This window comes from Emiliania huxleyi, assembly GCF_000372725.1.
Source record: "Emiliania huxleyi CCMP1516 unplaced genomic scaffold EMIHUscaffold_110, whole genome shotgun sequence".
NCBI classification, from domain to species: Eukaryota; Haptophyta; order Isochrysidales; family Noelaerhabdaceae; genus Emiliania; species Emiliania huxleyi.
This window is the reverse complement of record NW_005201791.1, coordinates 314,852-338,762: the sequence shown is the minus strand read 5'-3', so window position 1 is coordinate 338,762 and position 23,911 is coordinate 314,852. Positions and strand designations below refer to the sequence as shown.

The 23,911-nt window shown below is 67.1% G+C and overlaps 3 protein-coding genes across 3 annotated transcripts; 1 reads left to right on the top strand and 2 right to left on the bottom strand.

Moving 5' to 3' along the window:
* Positions 1-7,835: 7,835 nt before the first annotated feature.
* Positions 7,836-8,372, bottom strand: EMIHUDRAFT_44937 (hypothetical protein; the record flags this gene model as incomplete). Its single annotated transcript, XM_005791743.1, has 1 exon — positions 7,836-8,372. A coding segment is annotated over one exon (537 nt), but the record flags the coding sequence as incomplete, so codon positions are not given.
* Positions 8,373-9,967: 1,595 nt separating this feature from the next.
* On the top strand, positions 9,968-15,140 carry EMIHUDRAFT_108908 (hypothetical protein; the record flags this gene model as incomplete). Its single annotated transcript, XM_005791742.1, has 4 exons — positions 9,968-10,066; positions 10,678-12,793; positions 13,284-13,411; positions 13,536-15,140. The coding sequence occupies 4 exons, from the start codon at positions 9,968-9,970 to the stop codon at positions 15,138-15,140; spliced, it is 3,948 nt and encodes a 1,315-aa protein (XP_005791799.1).
* A 776-nt stretch (positions 15,141-15,916) lies between these two features.
* On the bottom strand, positions 15,917-18,427 carry EMIHUDRAFT_223573 (hypothetical protein; the record flags this gene model as incomplete). Its single annotated transcript, XM_005791741.1, has 1 exon — positions 15,917-18,427. One exon carries the CDS (start codon positions 18,425-18,427, stop codon positions 15,917-15,919), a length of 2,511 nt encoding a protein of 836 aa, XP_005791798.1.
* Between the last annotated feature and the right edge of the window lie 5,484 nt (positions 18,428-23,911).

Here is a 23,911-nt window from a genome sequence, read left to right as displayed (position 1 = left end):
TCTGGTTGGAGTGGAGTGCGAGCGACTCGAGATGTGGGGCGGCTCCCTCCTTCCTGAGGGCGGCTATCAGCGCCTTGGAGCCCTTGCTGCCTATCTGGTTGCGGCTGAGATCGAGCCTCTCCAGCCGCGGTGCCGCCACGCTTGCGAGGACCTCCGCCAGCTGCGCCGCCTCCGCGTCGCCCCAGCCGAGGTTATGGTAGTCCAGCACAGTTGCCTTGCCAAACTGCTCCTCGAAGGCTGCCTCGTACAGCCGCTTCACGAGTGGTGTGTCATCCTTGCCGTTCGTGAAGCTCTTCTTCTCCAGCTCCGCGGCAAACTGCGACGGCAGCAACGGCGGCCGGCGGCCGCCGCCCTTGATGCACTCACCGACGAGATCGCAGTAGAAGCCGTCGTACTCTTTGTCATCGTGCATCAGGCCGAGGTCGAGCGACAGCCTGCCGTCCTTGGTCAGGCTAGCCATGGCGTTCTCGGTGAAGCACCAGCCGCGGTCAAAGTACTCAGCCACATTAGCACCCTCGGGCTGGACCTCCTTCTTGTGGCCTGGGGGTGAGGTCGTCAGCCGCAGCACGATCGTGAACTGGTGTGCGTAGAGCGTGCTGAGGCAGTCAAGCCCCCGCTTGAAAAGCTCGTTCTCCGCGTCGGTGCGCACGACACCGTTGGCGGGGTCGGGGTGCTGGTGCAGCGAGAGATAGTCCCAGAAGACGCCAAGCCGCCGGCCGCCGAATGTGAGAGCCTTTAGCGCCTTTGCGACGCGGCGGAGATTGGCACCGTCCGGGTCAGGGTGGTCTCTGGCGAGCCACGGGTAGGAGAGTGCGGCGACCGGAAGGTCATGTACCGTAGCCTCGACGAGGTCGGCGAGGGAGAGGAAGGCCTCTTCAGGCATCGCCTGGCGGTGAGTGAGGACGCCACCCGCCTCGGCGTGCTTGATGATCCACTGCGCGTCGATGAGGGCGACGGCACCGCTCTTAAGAACCGGCTCCAGGTCACCGCCGCCCTGCGCGCGCCACTGCTTTGTCGTCGAGCTCAAGTGGTTCGGCGAGCAGCGCATTGTCCGAGCCGCGGTTGGGTAATCGCGAGCCGCGATTACCCGCCGTGACAGGATGACGGGTTGCGTAAATTTTTTGTCTGAATTTTCATACCCCTACGTACTACCCCACAACGGGGCTTCTGATAAAAAGAATTCCGGCCGCCCCGACTCCTCTCGTCGGATCGCGTTGATGCCGCCGCCCTCGGTGCCCATCGGCCAGTTCGCCGTCGGGCACCAGCTTCGGGCCGAAGACGGGACCCTTTGGAAGGTCCACGCCACGCTGAGACAGTGCACGAAGAGTCGACTGCCACACAAGAAGGTCGAGCTGTCCTGGCAGCCTTGCGAAGGCCAGAACACGCAGCACCTCGACGATCTTCTCGCAGTCCATGCTCCATGCCGGGGTCGACATGCCGGGGTCGACATCTCCGGGCTGATCGACGAGAGCCTACCGGGATTGTACAAGCACGTCTTTGTTGAGCGCGAGCTGAGCCCGTTCCCCGGCAAGATCTTTCGAGCCTGGCTTTCGAGCCCGTTTCGATCCGGGTATTTTGACAACCCACATGACGCGGCCGTGTGCGTCGCGCGATGGCTCGACGAGGCGCCGTCTCCACACGCGCTCACCCCTGCCCACAACCAAGAAGACGACGGCGCGGGCTCGTCAGAGCGTGCAGCGCGCCTTCGCCAGCGGAGGAAGCGGAAAGCCAGCTGCGCAGGCGGGAGCGAGGAGAAGGAGGAGGAGGAGGAGGAGCAAGAGGCGGTGGTTGAGGGGGGGGAGGAAGAGGAGGAGAATCGCGACAGCGACGGTGGGCTGGACGGCGGCGCAGTTCAAGGGTCCGAGGATCCGCCACAGCTGCCACCACCGCAGCTTGCGCAAGCGCCTACAGGACCGGCTGCCGCTGCTGCTGCGGGCGTACAGGCGCCGGCGCCGGCGCCTGTGCTCGTACCGGCGGCGCAGCCCCCACCCGCGGCGCCTGCACCCCTACCCGCCACGCCCGCCGCGCCCGCCGCGTTCGCGCCTGCGGCTTCGCCTCCTCTCGCATCGCCACTCGCTGAACTTGAGCAGCGCATCAGTGGCGCGAGCAGCCAGGGCCCGCCCGGGATCCGCATCCGTGGGCTCGAGGAGTTTGCCGGATTGGTTCCAACCAGCCCGGCCCTCCGTGACCGCCTTGAAGCGATCCGTGCTTGGGCCGAAGCCAATGGATTCTGAGTCTCGCGCATGACACAGCTCTGTCTTTGCACTGTGCCTCAGACTGTGCTCTGTGCGACGAGGTTCGTTTCGCATCACTCTTATGTCTTGTGTCTTGTGGTCCCTTCCCCCCCCGGCGGCCCCGCCGACCATCCCCGGGGATCATGCCATCCGAGATCCATATCCTCGCGCCTCGTTGCCGGGGAGAGCCTTCGTCGACGTCGTGCGCTTACTCGCCTTCCCATGCCGCCGCAGCCTTTGCCGGGGAGAGCCTTCCCTTTTCTTGCATTTTTGCTCTCTTCTTGAAGAGAGCAAGCAAGCCCACCCACTCTTATATAGTCACCGCTTTACAGTGGTGTTTTTGTCGCAGAGGCTGCAGCCTCTGCTGGGGCGGAACGCGCGGGGTTTTCGGCGCGATGCCCTCGGCGAGTACACGCTACAGCACCGCCGCAAGCTCTCCTGCGCGCGCGTGACGTGTGGGACGCGTGCGCTGCGCTCAAACGTCGCGATTTGGCAATAGGCGCTCGAGCCGGCGCACAGCGGACGGGTGCGCCGTGCAGGGGCGGGGTCGCTCGGGGGGGTGCGAGAGGGGGCGTGGGTCGGGCGCGCACCGGCCGGCCCTGGGAACGGCCGTCACGTCGAGGTGGGGGGTTGTCCAGTCATGATGTGCAGCGACCTTCATATGCCAAGCAATGTGGATGCTCGACAGACGGGCACGCGAGCTGCCTGTCGTGCGGCGGGCGAGTGTGATGGCAGGAAGGCGCGCGGGCGAAGGTCGGAGTTTCCGAGAGGCCGCGGGCCCCCACGCCTAGGGCCCTAGGCTAGGCATTCTCGCGGCTGGTTCACTCCCGGGAACAGACATCCCTAGCCAATAATGTGGATGGCTCGTGGCACTATAGCTATGAGCATGCTGACGAGCGCCGGGGCCACAGGCTCTGAGCGCCTCGCGACCCGATGACATGTGTGCGTGGAGATTGATTGATGTGTGCTGACCAGTGGGTCGTGTGGTGAGCGCGTAGGCGCGGGCGGTCGGCGCAGGGGGGGCTCCTGGAGGGGGCCTCAGAAGATTTTAACACACAGTGATGTGACAATCGGTCTCGATGTGACTGACTGGCCCGCACGGTGCCCGTCCATCGGAGTCGTCCGGGTTGTCGTGCGACTGAGCTGTGTTCCGAGACTGATACACGCGTATCTGTGTCGCGGTGGCTAGAGCGAGATTGCGAGTGAAAAAATAATCAATATTTCGCGACCTCCCCACCGCGGCCGGTGCGGTGATGGCACTGTATGTAAGTAGAATGTAGTCTGTCCGTGGAATCAACGGGGTTGTTCGGCGCAACAACATGGTGGCTCCCGCCAAGCAGGCCCGCGCCGCCAAGTTCCAATCCGTGCAATCAGTGAGCCTGACGGAGAGTATGTGTGCCATCGCAGTAGTTAGGAGAAGTGGGAAAAGCTGGGGTCGCGCCCCTTACTCAGCTTGCACCCCAGCTGCGATCTTCATGTTCAAGGGCCTCCCTGTATTCCGCTGCAGATGGTCCAGCGTAAAGATGGTGTCCTCCATACATGTGGATCAAGTCCCTTTCAACACGTTGCAGCATCATCTGCTGATCTGCCGTTTGCGCCTCTGCCGCGCCCGCCCACAAGAAGCACAAGATCAAGAAGGAGCACAAGCCCGATTCCAATCAAATTTTGGGCCTCGACGCAGCCTTGTGCCGCCTGCGCACGCGCTGGCCGCTGCAGCTGTACACTCTCAGAATACGTACATGCACTGTACAATGGGCTGGGCTGCATCTCGCACTCCGCGCGCGTTTTCTGCCACCTACGCCAGGCACCCCAGCTCGCGCTGCCCATCGGGGCTCATGGGAAGCGGGAAGCTCAGCAGGAGAGTGGCCAGCCAGCCGTCGGCCGGGGACGGGAGCACCGCGAGCTCATCGGCCGCGCAGGCTCCGCTCAAGCTCGACAGGCCCGCCACGCCAGGGACGCGAGCAGAGCAGCGCGACTGCCACGCCCCGTCGACGTGCGAGTCCACCACGTGGACGAGTCGCCCATTGAAGGGCGCTCCAGTGTTGCTCACTCGCTTGTACGTGAGCTCGAAGCTCTCATTGCGGGCGCGCGCCTCGGCTAGCAGGCGCCGCAGTTCGAGCGCCGGCAAGAGGTACGGGAGCTGGGGCGCCTCCGAGTCCGGCTTCATTCCGGGCAGCACGCCCACCACCCGCGTGGTCGACGGGCCAAACTCACGAGCAGAGTGGCCCGCCTGCGCGAGGAGCGCCCGGCTCCGCTCGCTCAGCATGGAGGTGCTCTCGGCGGGGTAGAGGTCACGGATTAGGCGACTCGTCGTGCCCTGCACCTCCACCACGCCGCCCGCGAGGGGGCCTGCGGGGCGATCGGACGGTGGCAGAGTGGCAGTGGAGGCGGCAGAGACGGGTGGGCAGGAGGCGGGACCGACGGGGAGGGTGGCGGCGAGAAAGCGAGGCGAGGGGGAGGGGAGGCGAGAGGGCGAGGCCGAGGAGGGGGGGGGGGGGGGGCTAGCAGCGGCGAGGGAAGCTCGCCACCTGCCTCCGCGGGCGAGGAGTGCTCGTAGAGCGCCTGCAGCAGCCCGGTCGGGACCAAAACGTGGTTCATTCCCGTGACGACGGCGGTCGGACCGTGCAGGTTCGCAAACATATTGCAGGCCGCCATGTCCTGCAAGCCGAGCACAGGCAGCGCAAACGCGTACGTGGCGCACAGGGCGAGCACCACTGCGGTAGAGGAGCGCGTGACGCGATCGACCAGCGTGGTCAATGGTGAGCAAGCGGGCGCCCTCCGTGGGCCAGCCTCTCGGATGCGCATCGAGAGGCGGAGGGCCTGCAGGTAGATGAGGAGGAGGACGATGAAGACTGGGAGCGCGCCCTGCAGCGTTACCCGGTATTGACTGCCCGCAACGCCGACGGCGGCAGCCACGGAGGCGATGAGCGCCAAAACGCGCGGATCGGCGAGCGCGCCGACGGCAGCTCCGCGCATCGAGGCGAGTGAGCGCAAGAGCGATCGCTCGGCGGCGGCCGTGGCGGCCGGGAGGAAGAAGAGGTATCGCACCACGACTCCGACGGAGAACCCGCCCGCGTTGTTTGGCGGAGGCGTGAGCGCGATCAAGAGGTGGAAGAGCAGGCCCAGCCCGAGCCCGCAGCGTCGCAGGGCGGGCCGCGAGCCCTGCGCGAGGAGCAGCGGGATGGTGGCCTCAACGAGGACGGCGATCCACGGCGAGGCCCGCGCCACGAGATTGGTCACCGCTGGAGGCGCCAGCGCGGGCGGAATGTACTCGGCAACCAGTTGCAGCGTGAAGACGGGCGCGCAGGATGACCGCGGGTCGAAAAAGGAATCGTTGAGCTTCCAGAACGCGGCCGCGGCGTAAAAGACGACCAGCGCCGTCCGCACGGCTGGCGCGGCGCGTGCGACCACGCGATGATGGCCGTCCGATCCGCCCTCGACAAGGTGGCCGACCATCGCAACCATCACCAGCAGCTCAGTGAGCAGGTCCCAGAGCTCGTGGTCCCAGACAAAAGGCGCACGGGAGGCGTGCAGCCAGACATTCGCGGCGTGGGCGGCGAGAAGGAGCGGCACGCACGCGGGCGCGTACAAGGCTCCCGCAAAGATGGGCAGCACCCACGCTGCGCGCGGGTCGGAGCGCACTTTCGCCGCCATGAAAGACTTATCGCCCATTCCTGCTGGACCCGACGCGCCGAGCGCGCGGGCCACCAAGTCGAAAAGGCCCGACTGGAGCAGCTGCTGGAGCGCCCATAGCCGCCCGTACGTGGCGAGGGGATCCGGAACAGAAGCGAGTGTGCCGCCGCCAGACTCCACCTCCCAATGTTGCAGGAGGTCCCACAGCTGAGCGCTCGCGCTCACCGCGTCGAGGCTGAGTGGCGGGCGGGGCGGCGGCAGCGGCGGGGCGAGCCCCGCTTCGAAAGCAACCTCGGCACGGCGGCGCTGGAGCGACCCGACGGCCAGCACACTGCCGTCAAACCACCAGGGAGAGTAGGTGACGCGAATTGCGCAGCCGTCGGAGCCGTCGGCCCAACGAAACGGAACGCGGCTGTCGATCACCGCGGCGTCGCCCGCGCAGAGGGCGATGCGCTCCGGCCGAGTTCGACCGAGAGGCCGGACGAGGAGCGCGCATTCGGAATGCGCGACAAAGACGTGCAGCGCGAGGACGGCGTCGGAACACATTCGAGCGAGCGGCGGGGTGCTGACGCATGGAGTGAGGGCGGGGTCGTGCGGCCACGCGCAAGAGAGCTCCCCATCCCTGCCGCCACCGCCGCTGGCGGCAAAGGCCTGCACGTCGCTAATACGGACGAACTCGCCCAGGGAGGCGCGGGCGAGGGTGCAGACGGCCGGCGCATCAAGGTAGCCTCCCTCCGCCGCCTCGGCGACCGAGAAGCGGTCCCACGTCATCGCCCTCCCGTTGCCAAGACGGGCCTGCCGGAGGACGTGGAGCCCGTCTTGCCCGAGAGCAGCGCGCGCGGCTGCGGCTTCCTCCTCCTGCGGCACGCCTCCCGGCGCCGGCGGGGCCAGCGGCGGGGAGGGCGCCTCCGCCGTCGGCGGCAGCCAATGCTCGTACAGCGCCGCGGTCCGCCGCTCCGCACTGCTCGCAGCAGCAGCGAGCTCGGCGTACACGCCGGGAGGGACGGGCGGCTGTGCCGGGTTTCCGAGGGGGATTCCACCCGTGTCAGGTCGCCCCGCGCCGTCCACGATGCGGCGGCGGGCAGCGGAGCCGGGCATGACGACGCTTGTGTCGAGCCACCAGGGGGCGTACCGCACCGCGACCGCGACGCGAGATGTGGACGTCGGGTTGGGCGGAATCGCGTGCCACAGCCGCGAGTCCATCACAAGCACTGAGCCGGCCTTGCCCGTGGCGCGAACCTCCTGCGCAAGGGCCGCCGTCGGGTCGGAGAGCACGCCTGGAGCCGTCGGGTTGGTTGTGGCCCGGTGCGAGCCAGGCAGGAGGATGGTGCCGTTCTCCTCGTTCATCGGGTCGAGCATCCACAGCGTCGTCAGGTGGCAGGTAGCGTCCGCGTACGGCGCTCCGAGGTGGGCCGAGCCGGTCTGCGCAAACGGCCAGTCCGCGTGCCACGCCTGCCGCTGTGCACCTGGATGATTGGTCTGCCCGGTGGTGAAGGTGATCTTTGCGGCGCCAAAGAGAGACTCGACGATCCGCATGATGTCGGGGCTCGCGAGGTATGGCGCCAGGGACTGGTCAAAGCCAATCAGCCCCGGCACGTGCCCGATGCAGGCGGGCGCGTTGGGATTGTGGTGCCTCTCTGTGGTCCGCAGGATGCTCTCCCGCACCACGGCCACGTCGCGTGGCGGTATGACGCCCTCTAGCACGCAGAATCCGCTCTCCTCCAAGGAGTGGAGCGCAGAGGCCGACGCCGGCGGCATCGGCGGCTGAGCTGTCACGGCGAGATCATCCACGCCGCACACGGGGTCGCCGCTCTTGACGAAGCGGCTCTTGCCCGCCTGCAGCGACTCCGCCAGCCGAAGGAGCGCCGCCCACTCGAACCGGCCGTGAGAGTACGGCCCTCCCGGCCCAAGCTGCGTGCAGGCGTGCGCCAGGCTTGCGGCGGGCGGCTGGAGGTGCGGCGCCGAGCCGACGCGGCACTGAACCTCGCACATTCGGTCGAGGTAGTAGTACCGCACCCACGCCTCCGCCACCGTTCTGCCGGTGGTGACGGCGCCGTGGTGGCGCATCAGCAGCGTGTGCGCAATCGGGCCGAGCGCAGCGGCGATGCGCGCCTTCTCGTCATAGTCGTCCGAGACGCCCTCCCACCCGTGGTAGGCGACGGCGTCGACAAAGGCGCCCGCGTCCTGCGTGAGCAGCTGCAGCCCCCCCTCGAGGCACGACACCGCGACCACGGCAGGGGTGTGGTGATGCACGATCGCCCGCACGTCCGGCCGGGCCGCGTAGATGGCGGAGTGGATCACGTCGGCCGTCACGTTGACGGCTTGCGGCGAGGAGAGCGACAGGTTGAGCGGCGTCACCTCGTCGAAGAGGGCGTCGCCCGGAGTGACGAGGAAGCCCGCGCCCGACGGGAGCCTTGCCGAGATGTGGTTCCAGGTCAGCTCATCGAACTTGAAGTGGTGGGAGAGCGTGTGCGCCGCGGCGAGGTCGCGCCGCACCGCGTGCTCGGCAAGGTCGCGGTTCGCGGCGGGCACGCCCTCGAGCCTCACCCGGTGGTGCAATCGCTCGCCCACGCACGACGAGCCGACGAGCGGCGCGTGCAGCGTCAGCCGATTGTCGAAGAGCGCCAGGTCGCCCTCGCGCCAGCGGTGCGCATACACGTACGGTGGCCGCGTCACGACGCCCAGCAGCGCCGCGACGAGCTCGTAGCTCGCCGCTGTGTCGAGGCGGAGAGCAGGCGAGTCGTGCTCGTCCGCAGGCGCGACCATGAAGTCGATGTTGGCGCACGAGAGGTACAAGGCCTCCTCTCCCGTCTCCGGGTGCGTGCGCACGAGAGGGTGGCAAGTGCGGGCGGGAGGAGCAGGCGGCGAAGCATCTTTCTCTCTCGGCTGCCGGCTCTCGCGCACGATGCCTCCCTGCATGATGGGCAGACCCAGCGATTCATCGTACACATAGTGGACGGTGATGCGCCGGCAGAGCGCACGCATCGCCGGGCCGAGGCGCGACAGCGCCAGCCGTGAGCAGGCAAAGAAGGTCTCCCCGCCCGCGAGCGGCGCCTTGACGCACCGCATGCTCGTCAGCACCGGCGGGCTGTGCTGCATGTTGTGCATGCCGTCGCTGTGGTAGCCCTCGTTCTCAAAGGTTAGCAGAGGCGTGAGCTGCACGCCGTCAATCCCGTGGTGGTCGAGGAGCTGCACGTTGCCCTGACACACCACCTCTGGCACGTCGGGCAGCGCCGCGAGCCCCGCCACTTTGCCCTGCCACCCAAAGAGACTTCCTGCTCCGCCCGTCGCCTGTTCGGTAGCGTGGTAGCCGGCGAGCTGTGCGACCTGCAGCTCCTCTCGAGGGGTGAGGCTCGTGTCGCGAAAGACGACCAGGCCGTGAGCACGGATGAGACTGCGAATCTCCTCCCTGCCCACCTCCGGCTCCGCCAGCCAATCGTGAAGCACGCCACCGTCGCACACCTCGGCGAACGGGACGCGGTCGCCGAGCTTTCGCACGTCGGGCGACATGGTGAAAGCTGACGCGCGCCTGCTCCTGGCTGCTGACTGCGCAAGGCGCCGCCGCCGGCTGCTGACTGCAAGAGGCCGGCTGGGGCACCGGCCGCCACGTACGGGGGAGCAGAGGGGGACAGAACCAGGTTCGTTGTGTGTACGGTACTTGTTACGTGAAAACCCGCTGGGACCCGGACGCCAGCACACACGGCTAGATCGTTGTGAAGAGTGGGCGCGCCACCCAAGAGCCTAGGTAGGTGCGGATCGGCAAGGCGCAACGATCTTTTTGCCTTCTTATATCATCTTGTGATCTAAGTACTAAGAACTTGAAAGCAAGCAACCACGCACCAGGGGGCGCACAGCAGCACGGATAGCCGTTTGTCTATAAATATATACGCGCGACCTCCCGCGAGCGCGGCGGGATCGGAATTGCGGCCGGAGGGAAGGGCGAGCCGCCGCCGCCGACGCCATACCATCAGCGACGACGACTGCGGCCCGCCCCAAACGCCAGGCGCTGGATCGGCAGTAAAACTCGGGGGCACAGGACGCGGCACAAACGGGGTATACCAAAAGGCACGGGCTGCCTGCACGGCGTTCACTCGAACGCCATGCACATGGCGCGGAGCAGCCCCGCCCGGGTTGGTGTCGAACCCGAGCGGGTCCTCCTCCCAATCCCGGCGCCCACCCTCCGCGTCGTCCTGCTCATCGTGCGCGTCGAGCACCCTGCCGAGGCACAGGATCGTCCCCTTGGGAACGCCTGCCCCTCGCGCGCGTGGGAACTCTCCCTGCACCGACATCACGAACTTCTCGCGCGCCCACTTGCCGCCACGGCGGCAGTGCTGGGGCGCGCGCTCGCGCAGCTCCTCGTAGAGCTCCTCGGCCCTCGCCACTTCCGCCGCCCAGCCCTCCGCCGACGCCTGAGCCGACTTCTTCTCCCGACAATTTCCTTCCCCAAATAAACGAAAAAGGAAATGCCCGGGGCGGGGTGGATGGGTTGGGAGCGAGGGGGCGGAAGTGATCAGTGCGGTAGATGGTAAGCTCGAGGCGCGTGAGCCGGACCTGTGAGCCGGACCACCCCCTCTTGTTCCCTGCGTTGTTGAGCCAGGACTCAACATACTCGGGCTTTCATCCCAAACTGTCACTCCCCTCTCTCCCGGCCGGGGTGGGGCGCGCGCGGGGGCAGCGGGTGTGCGGGATGTCTGTGGGCCCGAGAGCGATATGCCATGTCCGCCTTGCGTTTGTTTCATTATAACATCGAAGGCTAAGCTCAAAAGGAAATTGTCGGGAGAAGAAATCCCCGATCACACTGCACCCGAAGGCGGCCTGCGCTGCGGCTGCGGCGGGCGAGGACGCCACCGACGACCTGTGCGGCGTCACGTCCAACCGGAAGAAGCAGGAGGTCTACTCGCCGACGGGCGACCTCTCCTTCCTGCCGGCGGCGGTTCGCGGCTCGCCCCACCACGCCGACGGGCGCCTGCTCGTCATCAAGGTGCTCGGGACCTTCCTGGGCGACGCCGCTGAGGCCTCGCGCCGCCTCGTCGAGCGGGTGCGCCGTGCGCTGGCGCCGCTGGCGGGGCGGGAGGGCGTGTGCGGCCTCCACGACACGCGGCGGTGCAACCTCGCGCTCCAGATCCAAATGACGCTCAACCGCTTTTGCGCAAACGCCTCCCTCAACTACTTCCTCCGCACTATGCCGGAGGAGGCGACGCGGGAGGCGGCACGGCTGCACGATCGGCTCATCGGCGAGGCGTTCAACGAGCTCACGGCGGGGCGCCTGAGCTCGACGGCGCAGCGCAGGGCGGCGCTGCAGCAGGCGCGGCTGCCAGTCAAGCTCGGCGGCGCCGGCCTCACCTCCATGTCGGCGGTGGCGGCGGCGGCGGTGGCGGCGGCGGGGGCGGCGGCCGGGCAGGCGGAGGCGGAGTCGGCGGTCGAGCAGGCGCTGGCGGCGGTGTCTCTCAAGGCGCGGTACGCTCGCGAGGCGCGCGTGCGCGGGGCGGCGGGCGGCGGCGGTGGCGGCGGCGGCGGCGGGGATGCTGAGATGCGGGCCGCCGAGGGCAGCGAGGGCGGCGAGGGCGGCGAGGGCGGCGGGGGCGGCGGGGGCGGCGAGGGCCGCGAGGGAGGGGAGGCGGGAGGCGCCACTCTAGGAGGCGGGGGCGGGGCTGGCGCGGCGGGGGGCGGCGCCGGCCTCGCCGCCGGTGGGGGCGCGGAGGGCGCCGAGTCGAGGGCGGCGGAGGCGGCCAAGGCGGCGGTGGGCCGCGGGCTGCGCGGCGACGAGGTGGTGGACGCGATCCGACGCGCGGGCGTGGTTTTGCTGCCGGTCCACCTCGACGTCGCGCGCCGCCAGGCGCGGCTGGTGGCGGCGCACGCCGCCCTCGACGCCAAGTACCGAGAGGACAAGAAGACGTACTATTTCTACGACAAGACTGGCCGGGCCTACCGCATCTACAACCCGAGAGGGCTGCCCCCGGCGCATACATATCTTCCGCTTACCGAATGGAGCTCGCGCAGCAATCTTCTACAACACGCTCAGCGCCGATACTCCGCGACGATTCACCATTCGGCCTGGAGGGACATGCATGCGGCGGCGGGCCGCGCAGGGAGGAGGGAGCAGGTGCGGTTTGTCTCGGTCAGCCAGTTCGGCGCGGGCGCGTTCTTGAACGCGATCCCGACCCGCGCGCACTTCCGTCTGCCCTCGTACGTGCTGCGCTTCGCGCTGCAGCGCCGCTTCGGATTGCACCTGTCGATGATGACGGACGTTATGGCGGACGGCATCTACAGCCAGCACGGTCTGCCCTTTGACGCCCTCGGCGACGTGGCGCAGAACGACGGCGCGGCGGGCCACCAGACGCGGCACAAGGAGGTCCTCCTGGACCTCGTCGAGCTGCTGCGGGGCAAGCTGGGGCGCGGCGCTGTGGAGCACGAGTTTCACTGCGAGCACAGCACTACGAGGACGGACTTGTACATTTACCAGGGCGTGATTGGGGACCTGCCATGCATCGGCGACACGAAGATCTTTGCCGGTGTGCCGTCGGACCCCTCGGGGGCGGGGCGCATGGGGGCGTTCGTCGCTTGCGGCAACACGCTGCCACGCGCCCGCGAGACGGTTCTGGGCGTGGAGGGCGGGGACAGGGGTGGGAGGGTGGGACGGTGGGATCCGCGGACGGGGACCGGGACGGTTGAGGCTGTCAAGGGCCAGTACACGGACGCAGAGGGGAAGTGCCATGTGGAGGCGTTGCTCTTCGAGGAGTTCGGCGCAATGAGCGCGGGGGTGGAGGAGCTGCTGATGCGGGTGGCTGAGGTGGCGGGCCGGAAGCTCACGTGGTGGCAGTACGACCAGACGTCGTGGTCGGCGCGCGAATGGATGCCGTTTGCGCTGCAGCGACTGTCGGTGCAGCTCTGGGTGGCGCTCGCGGACGAGGCACAGCGCGCCATTGGTGCGGCGTCGCGCGACCGCGAGGGACCGCGGGGGAATGCTAGTGGGATGGGGGGCTCTGAGGGGAAGGGAGCGGGGGGCGCCCAGTAGGGCGCCGGCACCCCAGCGTAGAGGGCGTAGGTAGGTAGGTAGAAAGGTGAAGAACAGCCAGGCTCGGACTGGACACCAACGCGGTATGGGTGGACGCGAGACAGATGATGACGACACGCACGAACGACACACAGACACAAACAAGCTCACAAGACACACAGCCAGCTGGCTGCCACACACCCTGAGTGGGCGTATACATAACTCAGGGCCGGCGTCGTGTAGCCCTCCTTTTGGTATAAAAATATCAGGGCGGCGGCGGCGAGGGCGTCGGCGACGGCGGCGGCGGCAGAAAACCAGCTCTTGACTGATGGCATCCCCAGACCTCCCTCACCTCGCGGCCGTTTGTGCGATTATGGTCTCGCTGTCGGTACTGATCAGTGCAAGGGTTGGTATTGGCGCAGCGAGCGCTGGCGCCACGCCAGACCACTACACCAGTGCCGGTGCGAGGCGCTCGCTCGAGCACTACACCGGTGCAAAGGTGCAGGCGGAGAAGCCCGAGGCTCTGTGGGGGCTCGACAACATCCACATGGTCGCCGAGCCCTTCCCTCAGCGCCTGTAGCACTCGTGACGACCGCCGGTGCCCTCAGCGCCTGTAGCACTCGTGACGACCGCCGGCACACCGGCACACTCCTCCATTTTCCATTGCTCCTCAGGGCTACTACCCGCACCTTTCGGGCGATGGCTTCGTGCGGCTCTCCTTTGCACAGGCCGCCGACGCGCTCACGCAGCGTATGGTTGAGGCCGCCGGCATCAATCACGAATCCACCGTGCTGGACCTCGGCTCGGGCAGAGGGCTCGCCTGCCTCCAGATAGCGCAGTTCACGGGTGCTGCTTGCGTCGGCCTCGACCTCACACCCGGCAACGTGGCGCGCTCGCGGGAGCTAGCATCCCAGCACCCGGAGCTCAACCTGATGTTCGTCGAGGGAAGCTTCACGAGCTTGCTGGCGTCGGGCGGGCAGCTCGTGGTGAGCGACTTTGTCGCGGGATTCGGGAGGGTGGAGGCCTCGGCGGAGACACGCCTGCACTGGTACGACCGCACCTCCGTGCCGTGCTGCTTGCACAGCCACGCACAGTGGACCGAGCTGGCCGAAGCGAGTGGCCTCCGGCTCCTGCGCTACGAGGCCCTGGACGAGCACCAGCAGCACGGCTACCTCGAGCTCGCCGCCGCGGCGCGGGCGCACGGCATGTTCGCGCTAGCAGACTCGTACCGGTGGTCGGCGCAGTCGGTCCGTGCAGGGCACGTTGGAATGAACCTCGCCCTCTTCTCTGCTCGCGGCGGGCGACTGGCGGGGAGCCAAGAGGTGAACAACGCGGCGGCGGCGAGTGGCGGAGCGGCGGAGTCGACGACGGTAGTGGGCCTCGCTCCAGAGCTCGATACCAAAGGAGTCGGCGCGATTGGCTCTGCCGCCGCCGCCCAGCACTACTACACCGTGGCGGGCGGCAGCCGCGGACATTACAACCGCATCCTCGGGCCGGATAACATCCACACCGGCTACTACCCGCACCTCTCCTCCCCGTCTCTCGTGCGGCTCAACTTGCCTCAGGCCGCCGACGCGCTGACAGAGCGAATGACTCGGCTCGGGCGCGTCAACAGCTCCTCGCGCGTCCTCGACCTGGGCTCCGGCAAAGGGCGGTCCTGCCGGCTGCTGGCGTCGCTGACGGGCGCGGCTTGCGTCGGGGTTGACCTCACGCCAGCCAACGTGGAGCGCAGCAAGGAGGCGGCGCCGCCCGGCCTCCGCCTGCGCTACTTTCACGGCAGCATGACGGCCCTGCCAGTCGAGGCGCTGACCGAGCCTGAGGGCGCGGGCGAGCCTGCTCTCTTCACTCACGTCTTTGCGCAGCTGAGCCTGTGCTACGTGCCGAAGGAGGTGGCCGCCGTACTCGCCCAGGCTCGCAAGGTCCTCGCGCCGGGTGGCCTCCTCGTCTTCGCCGACCACACCGCGGGCGACGGCCAGTTCGAAGGGACGGCTGCGACGCCGCCTCAGAGCGCCGGCTGGTACCGCCGGCTGCACATGGGCAGCCCGCCTCGCTCTCATGGCGCGTGGCGGAGGCTCCTTCACGAGGAGGGCTTCACGATTCGCTTTTACGAGAACATCGACGACCACATGGCCACATCATATCGAGACGCGGCGGCGACAGCGAGCTCGCTCGACCTGGTGAGCCAGGACGGAGTCCCGGTCGCAGAGCAGTACCGAGAGCAGGTCTGGACCCTCGAGGAAGGCCACAACGGGATGTTTATTGCTGTCGTCTCACCGTAAATAAATAGAGTTGAGGTGGGTAAATAGCCCTGGTCGGGCCGATTCTTTTGCGGTATCTCCCCCTCCTATCTCCCTCTAAGCTCTAGAGATCTGCCGTCTTCCCCACCCCTACACCCTCTGTGTATCGCGCGCCTTGCGGGGGGGGCGCGGAAAAGAGGAACCTCCTAGCGCCCTCTGTTGCGCTTTTGGGAGAGGTGTTCGAAAAATCGAGGGACCGGAGGGCTTTCGCGACAGCGACGATGACGACGAAGGCAGGGGGGGAGACGGAGGGGCGACACGCAGGAGGGGCGAAATCGCGAACGGCCCGAGCAGAGAGGGCGACGGCGGAGCACGAGGGGGCAACGGAAACGCTACCAATGACGCGAACCGAGGCACGGGCGACGACGGGGACGGGGAGGGCGACAGCGATGTCGAGGTTGACGCAACGGTATCGAGAGCGCCACCCAAAAGGGGACGGACAGCCATGGAGGTCACCGAATGGAGGGCGAACGGCACGATAAAAGCTTTTAGTAAAACGGTAAAAGTTTGATCGATCAGCTGCACGAAACTCACCTACTCACGTCAGTGTAGATCGAGTCACACTGGTGTCTCACAAAGTACATACACAGAACATCGATGCACGAGATCTAGGTTGTACAGAACAAGCAAAGACCAAGGTCGTCGTGATCGTGGCTTCATTCAACCGCGCACCGCCGATGCGCCCCATCCTCGCCCACCCATCCTCGCCCACCTTACGCCTTAGCTACTGTACCTACGTGCATAGCCGCCCCAGTCGTTCACTGCCTGTCGTTGGAGGGAACCACGCTGAAGGGCTCCTTGGGAGCCAGCATGTTGTAGTACAGAAACGGCAGTGCGTCCGCGCTTACGTTGAGCCGCTGCAGGAGCGCTGCGTGCGCCGCGCGGCCCCACGCAAAGCTCTGACTGGACGCGGTCGGTGAGATGAAGACAGCGCCGATCATCGCCTCCAGCTCTGGCTCCCACGGCGACTCCTCTGTGTCGAGGATGATCTCATCAAAGAGCCACGCCGCGGGATTCTTGTGGTCGGTGCAGTTGCCGAGGCACGGCCCTCGCGGCCACGCATACAGGTCTTGCATGGTCATCATCTTGTCCAGCTGCGTCGGTGGAAACGTGGTGCAGCAGTGCGCCATCTGAGCGGCCATGCCCAGCGGCGTGCAGCCTGGGCCCTGTGCGGAGACGTCGCACCACAAGCTACGCGCAGGGCAGCCGGCGTGCGTCACGTTGGGCCGGTTGTACTGGGTCGAGTAGATGTCGCGCCACGCGAGGCACGAGAGTCGCGAGATCACCTGAGCCGATGGCTTCAGGACGATGCCAGGCAGCTCGCGCCACTGGGGTGGGCACGCCAGGAGGCAGCGGAAGGGCGTGGGATGCCGCGCGTTGAGCAGCGAGGCGGCGAGGTGGCCGCCACTGGGCCGCACGAGGCCGCGAAGTGGGTCGTCTAGCTTGGGTGCGCCGTGTACGAAGCCTCCGGGCACAAGGTCGATGCCATCTCCATCGAAGACGTGGACGAGGACGCCAGCGGCTGTCCAATCGTTTGAGGGCTTGCCTTGGGCCCATCGCCGGTTCAAGGCCTGGTGCAGTGCCCCCCTCGACGACGCCCACTCGTCGGAGCCGCTCGCAGCGAGCGTGGAGCCAAAGAAGCCCCACCGCTCGAACTGCGAGCACAGGTATGGTGCGAGGTATGCGGATCCTGCTCGGCTCAGATGATGGCTGTCCGCGAATGCGACAACGTCTGTGCCGGGCACCATCGTGTTGCACACTCCGTCTGGCGCCGTCGATGTGCAGAAGAGGGGCGCCAAGTCGAAGAAGCGCGTGTGCTCGTTGCCATCCGCGAGCGCGCTTGCTTCCCGCGAGCTCGCCGCGCCGCCGAACTGGCGCGCAGCGTCCGTGTAGCTTCGCTGGCAGGAGGGGCTCGTTGCGTGATTCAGGCACGATAGCGGCACCTTGGGCAGCCCGCCAAAGACGTCGCCGAAGAGCAGCAGCTGCGCGCCCTTACTCGAGACGAGAGGCACCAGGGTGTTCCGGTAGTGATCGGCAACGAGGCGCGCTTGCGACGCATCCCGCCACGGCGCCCACCACGACGCCACGGCGACGACATCGCCGCTGCGCAGCTGCGAGGTGAGGGTGGTCACCAGATGGCGCTGATAGAGCGTCGCCGTCTCGAGGCTGTCCTGGTCGCACCAGCCGTAGAGTGCTGGCGGGAGCGGTGGGCACATGCCGCGGGCGGTCCACGCGAGCGTCATGCGACCGGCGAGGGCTTTGCGGATGCCCTCCGTCAGCATCGCGGCGTGTGAGTCGCCGATCAGGAACAAGGTCGGCTGGTCTGAGGCGCCTCGATCGGGCGTGAGGCATGCGGACGCCGTGTCCTGCACCTCCCAGAACGTCATCGGCCCGTCCACCGACGTCAGCGGGTTGTGCCACGGCTCTTGGCAGCACCGTTGCTCATATATCCAACGGCTGTGGTCGTCGCCGTTGACAGGCAGGCCGTCGGCGTCGAAGCACGGCAGCGGCGAGTGCGGATCCAAGCCTGGCGGGCTGTGTAGCGTCTTGCCGAGGGCTCCGTGGGCGTTGGAGCAGGCGCAAGAGGAGTGAGGGGCGTTCTGCGTCGGAGGGGTGGGTGTGGGCGGCGAGGCGGAGGCGGAGACCTCGCGTGCGGACGGGTAGAGGCTGCCGTACAGTGGGCCCTGAAGGAGAACGATGAGCAGCACGAGCGAGACGAAGACCGGCAGGAGCACGAGCGGCACGCGCCGTTTGGGCACCGGCCGCCAAGCGCGAAAGGGGCGCTCCACCCAGTGGTAGAGCAGCGGGTCGCCAAGCGGCTCGTCCCCAAGCAAGCACGGGAATGTCGCCGCGGACCTCACGCCAGCCAGGCACGCCACGAGGTCCACGTCACTAGCATCGAGCGCTAGCCCGCTCGCGACGGAGCCGACGACAGCGACAGGAGCCGTCGGCACATATGTCTTGCGGAGGGACTTTGCGGCAGACGTTGCCAGCCGCCGATTGCCAGCCGGCGCTGAGGGATTTGGGGCGGTACGCTGACTGCTGCTTGATGCTGCGGTGGTGGCTGCCTTCTTTTTGAGGAGGAGCAGTTCCGTGCTCAATGCCGCCATGCGGGCTTTCAGCGCCTCCTTTTCGCTGCGAGGTGCGACGGCCGTTGCAGGCGCCGATGCAGTTGCGACAGCTGCATCGGCGCGAGGCCCGCCTGGCGGATCATTCGTGCTGCACACATCCGAGGCAGCCTGGCTCTCGGGAACGATGGAGTCGCTCATCGAAGGCAGGAGACAGACAGGGGATGTACTTTCAGAAGCCTATCTACTCGTGAGGGAGGTTGTCGCGGAGGCTGCTTGTCGCACGACGGAACACGACGGGACGCACGACGTGCCCGGGGCGTCGCTCTTCGGATACCACATCAATTTGCGTGCGACCAGCTCACAGCAAGCGTCTGGGGCGCAGCTCACGTGAGCACCGATGGGGATGATGCGCGTGTCCTGCTACCCAACGCGGCCAAAGGATATCCACCTCGAGAACCTCGAGAAGAGGCAAAAAATCTCTCTCTTTGATCTCAAAGAGGCGCCGAGATTTGCCGCCGGAGTCAAGACACACTCTGTCTGGCACCGCATCAATGTTGCACGAGAGACTGCTTCCTGGACCACACGAGGCCAAGGAGCCGCCCGTCGCCGCCGCCGCGTCGCGCAGCTCGCAGCGCACGGTCTCGTTCGCTTCCTCTGGCGACACCGATCGCCCAGCGAGGCGCAAGCAGCCGGCCCGGCTGCTGCTTCACCTGGCCACGCTCGCCCTCGCGTGCAGCTTGCTACTCGGCGAATCGGCACAGCGCGCCAGCGGCATCGCCGAACTCCGGGCGGAGCTCGCCAAGATATTCTATCCGCCGCCGTGCGTGGAAGCGTGGCAATTCTGCGATGACCCTCGCTGCTTCGTTCTGCCCGAGTGTCGAATGGACGACGTACCGTCGCTCCGCGCGATGGTGGCGCACGCCGTCACGGCGCACGATAGGCTGAGGGAGGTGGCGCTTGGCGACATGCGAGCGGCAGGACCCGTGCAACTGCACGTCGTGAGCGTGGCGGGCGCATCCGGCGACACACCGCTCAACATATCCAGCAAGGCGTGCGGCACGTCGCCGGAAGAGTGCAAAGAGGCGGTGGGGCCGCTGTGGACGGATCGCACGCCCAAGGGCAACGCGGCGCTGCGAGCATGGCTCGACGCCCTCTCCTCCCTAACGCTGAGCATGCGACTAAACATCCACGAGCCGGTGACGAGATTAGCCGAGACACCCGAGATCACGGGCATCCACGAGCCGCAGACCTCGGGCCGCACCTCGGCCGCACCTCGGCCTCGCCTCGGCCGCACCTCGGCCTCGCCTCGGCCGCGGCTGCACCTCGGCTACACATGGCTGCACATCGGCTGCACATCGGCTGCATCCCTCGGCAGGTCATCGCCCCCGGCTCCACCTTCCTGTACTCGGACGTCTCCAAGCTTGACTGGCAAGTCGACCTCACCGCCGCACCCGGCGTGTCGTATTTAGATGGAGAGGCGAGATCACTAGGCTAGCAATACACAGCGACTGAGGACACAGGCGCGTGGCGGGCTGACGCACGGGCTGACGCACGGAAGGAGAGACATGGAAAGAGAGGCGGCCACACACATGGACTTGGAAGCAGGCCACGCGACACGAAACAAGACTCACCATCGGGCCGTCACACATCCTGTGAGGGTGTCAGGTGGCCGCAGTCTCGGGCGAGTCCACGAGCAGTCTCGGGCGAGTCCTCCAACATGCGGGCGCCAGCCTCCTCCCATAGGCGGCCATCCGGATGACTCTCAAGGGACACGTCCAACACGTCCATGACATGTCCGTGACATCCGAGACATGCCCCACAGGCGTGACGAAGTCGGGACTCATCCTCTCGCTCGCCCTGTACGTCGACTCGGACACGCCCAGACAGCTCCGCCAGATGTGGCCAAAGCTCGCTGCGTTTGCCCTGCTGACCGCGCGGGTGAGAGGGGGGGCTCCCTCCCCTCCCTCCGGCCCGCTCTTGTGGCGGCGGCAGCGGCGGCGGCGCCGCCGCCGCCGCCGCCGCCGCCGCCCTCCTCTTCTCGTCGCCACCTCGCTCTCATACATCGCTGTCCCCCGGCCTTCTCCCTCACTTTCGGCCCGCCGCCCGCCCAGGCGCTCGCCGGTGCCGCTTTCGCCGCCGCGACGCTGCTGCGTGCCGCCGCGTCGCTCGCGCGAGACACGCTCGCCCACCGCCGGACTCCGAGGCGCTCGGCTACTCGTCGGCTGCACCCCGGCCGCACCTCGGCTCCACTTCGGCTGCTCCTCGGCTGCTTTTAGGCTGCACTTCGGCTGCACCTCGGCTGCATCTCGCAATCCCGCTACGCACCACGCCATGCCTCGCCCAACCTCGCTCTGCCCCTCCGACCCCAATCGCAGGGAGCACGCGGTGGCTAGCGCGGCGGCGAGTGCGGGGCGCGTTGCGCAAGGCTGCTGCTCCGCCGCGGACCTCGTCGACCTGCTCGCTCAGTTGATGCTCTTTGTGGCCGCTTTCGCCGAGCTCGAGGGGCAGCTGCGGCAGCGGCCGTCGCGTTTCCCGCCGGCGGAGCCGTGGCGGGCGTGGTGCCCCGGGCGCGCCCTCGCCGCCGGCCTGGCTCTGGGCGTTGTTGTCCCTCTCGAGCTCGACCTAGGCCCGGGCGTGGTAGGCTCGGCCTCCTCTTCTGCTGGCTTGGCCTTTTCCGCCACATGCAGACCTCGAAGCGCCTCTCCTTCATGCTCAAGACACTCGAGATCGCGCTCGGCCCGCGACCCATCCTGCAGCCGCCGCCGGGTGCTCTTTCCAGCCTTCCCGTCTCAGCTTTCCCGCCCGCCACGCAGGCCCCGCCCTTTGGCTGCTCGTCACCGTCCTACCGATCTGGCTCGGCTTTGCGGCGGCGGGCACGCTCATGTTTGGAGACGCGCCCGCCTTTGCCGACCTGTGGACGAGCCTCGCCACGCTGTGCCGCAGCCTCGGCGAAGAGCTGCCGGTGAGTAGCCACCGGTCAGTGACGAGTCACCCACGGGAGTGCAGGTACGCCATCTCCTTTGGCGACGAGCTCAACGAGACGCTGAGGCAGGCAGGCGATCGCCGCAAAATCTCGGCTGCATCTCGGCCGTTTGCCGGCCGTATCTCGGACACCGTGCTTATCGCGCGCCTTGTTGGGGGGGGGTGGGGGGAGAGGAGCCACTTAGCGCTAGCAGCGCCGGGCGACGGCGGCTTACCGCCTCCCGGCCCCCCTCGGCACACCTCCGCTGCTTAACGATTCGCCTCTCGGCAGGTGCGGCTGGCCGACCGTGTCCTCGGCGCGCCCTTCCTGTACTGCTTCATCTCCTTCGCCTACCTCGTGGTGGTGGGCGTCGCTCTCGTCATCGTCGAGACTGCGCACTGGCAGGCGATGAACTACACTTCGGCCGCACCTCGGCCGCGCACTTCCGACGTACCTCAGCCGCATCTTGGCTGCACCCCCACCGTACCTCGGCCACGCCTCACTAACCCTGCCATGCGCGGATTGCCAGGCGATGAAAGTAATGTACCGGTCGCAACCCTCGAGCGGAGACCCGCCCGACGCCAGCCGCAGGTTGGCCGACGCACGGTATCCCGCCGACACGCGCCGCTCGGTACGTTACGCTCACCACGGGTAGGTCGAGCGGAATCTGGCGCCGCTGGGGCGAGGCGGTGCATAGGCACGCTTGCTTCCACCACGGCAGCCGCGCCGAGCAGGCGGCCGACGGCCTGGAGGGCGGCGCGGCGGCGGCGCGAGACCTCGCGATCGAGCGCCGGAGTCTCGAGTTGCTCAAGGCGCGGCGGGAGCCGAGAGCGGAGCGCGGCGCGTTGCCCCCCGAGGTCGAGATCGTTCCTGTGTGTAGGAGCGCTGGCGGGCCGAGATCCTGCACGAAGTCGGCCAGACGGTGCGGCAAGAGATGGCGCAGCATATGCAGCGCTTGCTCGCACATGCGGGGGAGACCGGAGCGGGAGCGCAGCACAGGGAGTCGCAAGCTGTCTATTGAGCAAGCGCGTGAATTAATCGTCCCGTGCGACGGTGTATCATTCACCTTATGCCACCGTTGCATATCCGCCGCCTCAGCGAGGATGTGAAACTCCCGAGCATTTTTTTGGAGTGCAGTCGGTGACCCCTCAGTCCTCACAACCGGGGCCGGGGAGCTTTGAATCGCAGAAGGGACGTGTTTTTCTTTTTTCGGGGCGGGGCGGGGTTGCTCGGGTCGGGGTGGGGCGGGGTTGTGGGGTGGGGTGGGGATGTCGGGTTGGGGAGTGGGTGGGCGCCGGAGTGGGAGTGGTGTGACTGCTCCTGTGGTGCGGGCGACGGCTTCTGAGGAAGCCGTCGCCCGCGCCTCACCTGTCGCGTGCATCGTGTCCTGCGACCGCCTTTGGTTAAAAAATTCTTTTTTCTTCTGCCGCCGATTTTCCGCCGACGGAAACACGCCTCTTGTCTGTCTCACGTCTCTTCTCGCCGCCGCCGTCGCTGCCTCTGACATCGCAGCTCTTCGCCTTGCGCAGCGCTCTGGCTTTCATGCTCTCCATCGAAGAACGATTGGCGCGGCTCGAGGAGGAGACCCGGCTTTTGAAGCTCGAAACAAAGCCGTCGAAGCCAAAGCCGCAGCGACCCGTCGCCGAGCGGCCGCAGCGGCCGTCGCCCTTCCCGAAGCGGTTGTCCAGTCCTGCCTCGAGCGTAGAGAATCGGATTCACAGGAACGCCCCGTTCCGTGAGCAGTCGTGGCTGACGGCGGACGTTGACGCGGGGTATGCACCACCCACGGAAGTCGAGTGTCTGCCTTATGTTCTGCTCAGCAGAACCGCGCGAGATTGGGTGGACGAGCACAGCGAGAACGGCGAGAACACCGACGGCAAGTTTGCTCCCTTCAAGACGTCTGACAGCCGCGATGTGCTCAAGTGGGCGCTGTACGCGGCAGTGTCGCGGCAGATGGCGGACGCGGCGATCAACCTCATGACAGGCTTCGATGAGTTGGACGACGAGGCCGGCGAGACTGGCGGCAGAGCACTGGGAGCTCTGCCGTATCGCGCCATTTGGGAACCCACCCCGAGCGAGGCGGAGCGTGAGGACGACGGTAGCTACACGCCGGCGCGAGACACGAAGCTTGACGCGGTCACCTGGGAATGCCCCCCAGCCCCTTCCGGTGCCGATCCCGGGCTCGAGTCGGTCCGCAATGGGCCCGATGCCATGGCTCGGCTGCCGCTGCTCGTGGCCGCTGACACAGCTCTGCTGGCTCAACATGATCGCTTGCAACTTGCACCAGTGCGCAGTCCGACTGCGCCCCTCTCCAAGAGTCTCTTGGGCGGGCCCCTTGATCTGTTCGTTTCCTGAGCAGGTGGGTGGCGCTCTTCATCTCGGCGTTCGCCACGCTCCTCTCCCTCCTTCTGCTCGAGAGCATGATCGTCACCGACTTCATTCAGAAGGTGCCCGATGGCCTCAACACACACCAATGGGTCGCGCTCGCAACGGACGACCGGCCGTTCTTGCTCCGCTTCTCCACCGTACTTATCCTCGTCTGCTTCCCGGTGAGTCGTGGTGCAGGCTCTGCACACCGGCCGCGCCTACGTCGTTCACTCGCTGCGCTTCTCCACACAGGCGTGGATTGTCGGCTTCATGATTTGGGGCGACGACATCAACACTTACGGCACGTCTTATATCAATTGGATCCAGACGCGCATCATGCTGCGCTCGATGGC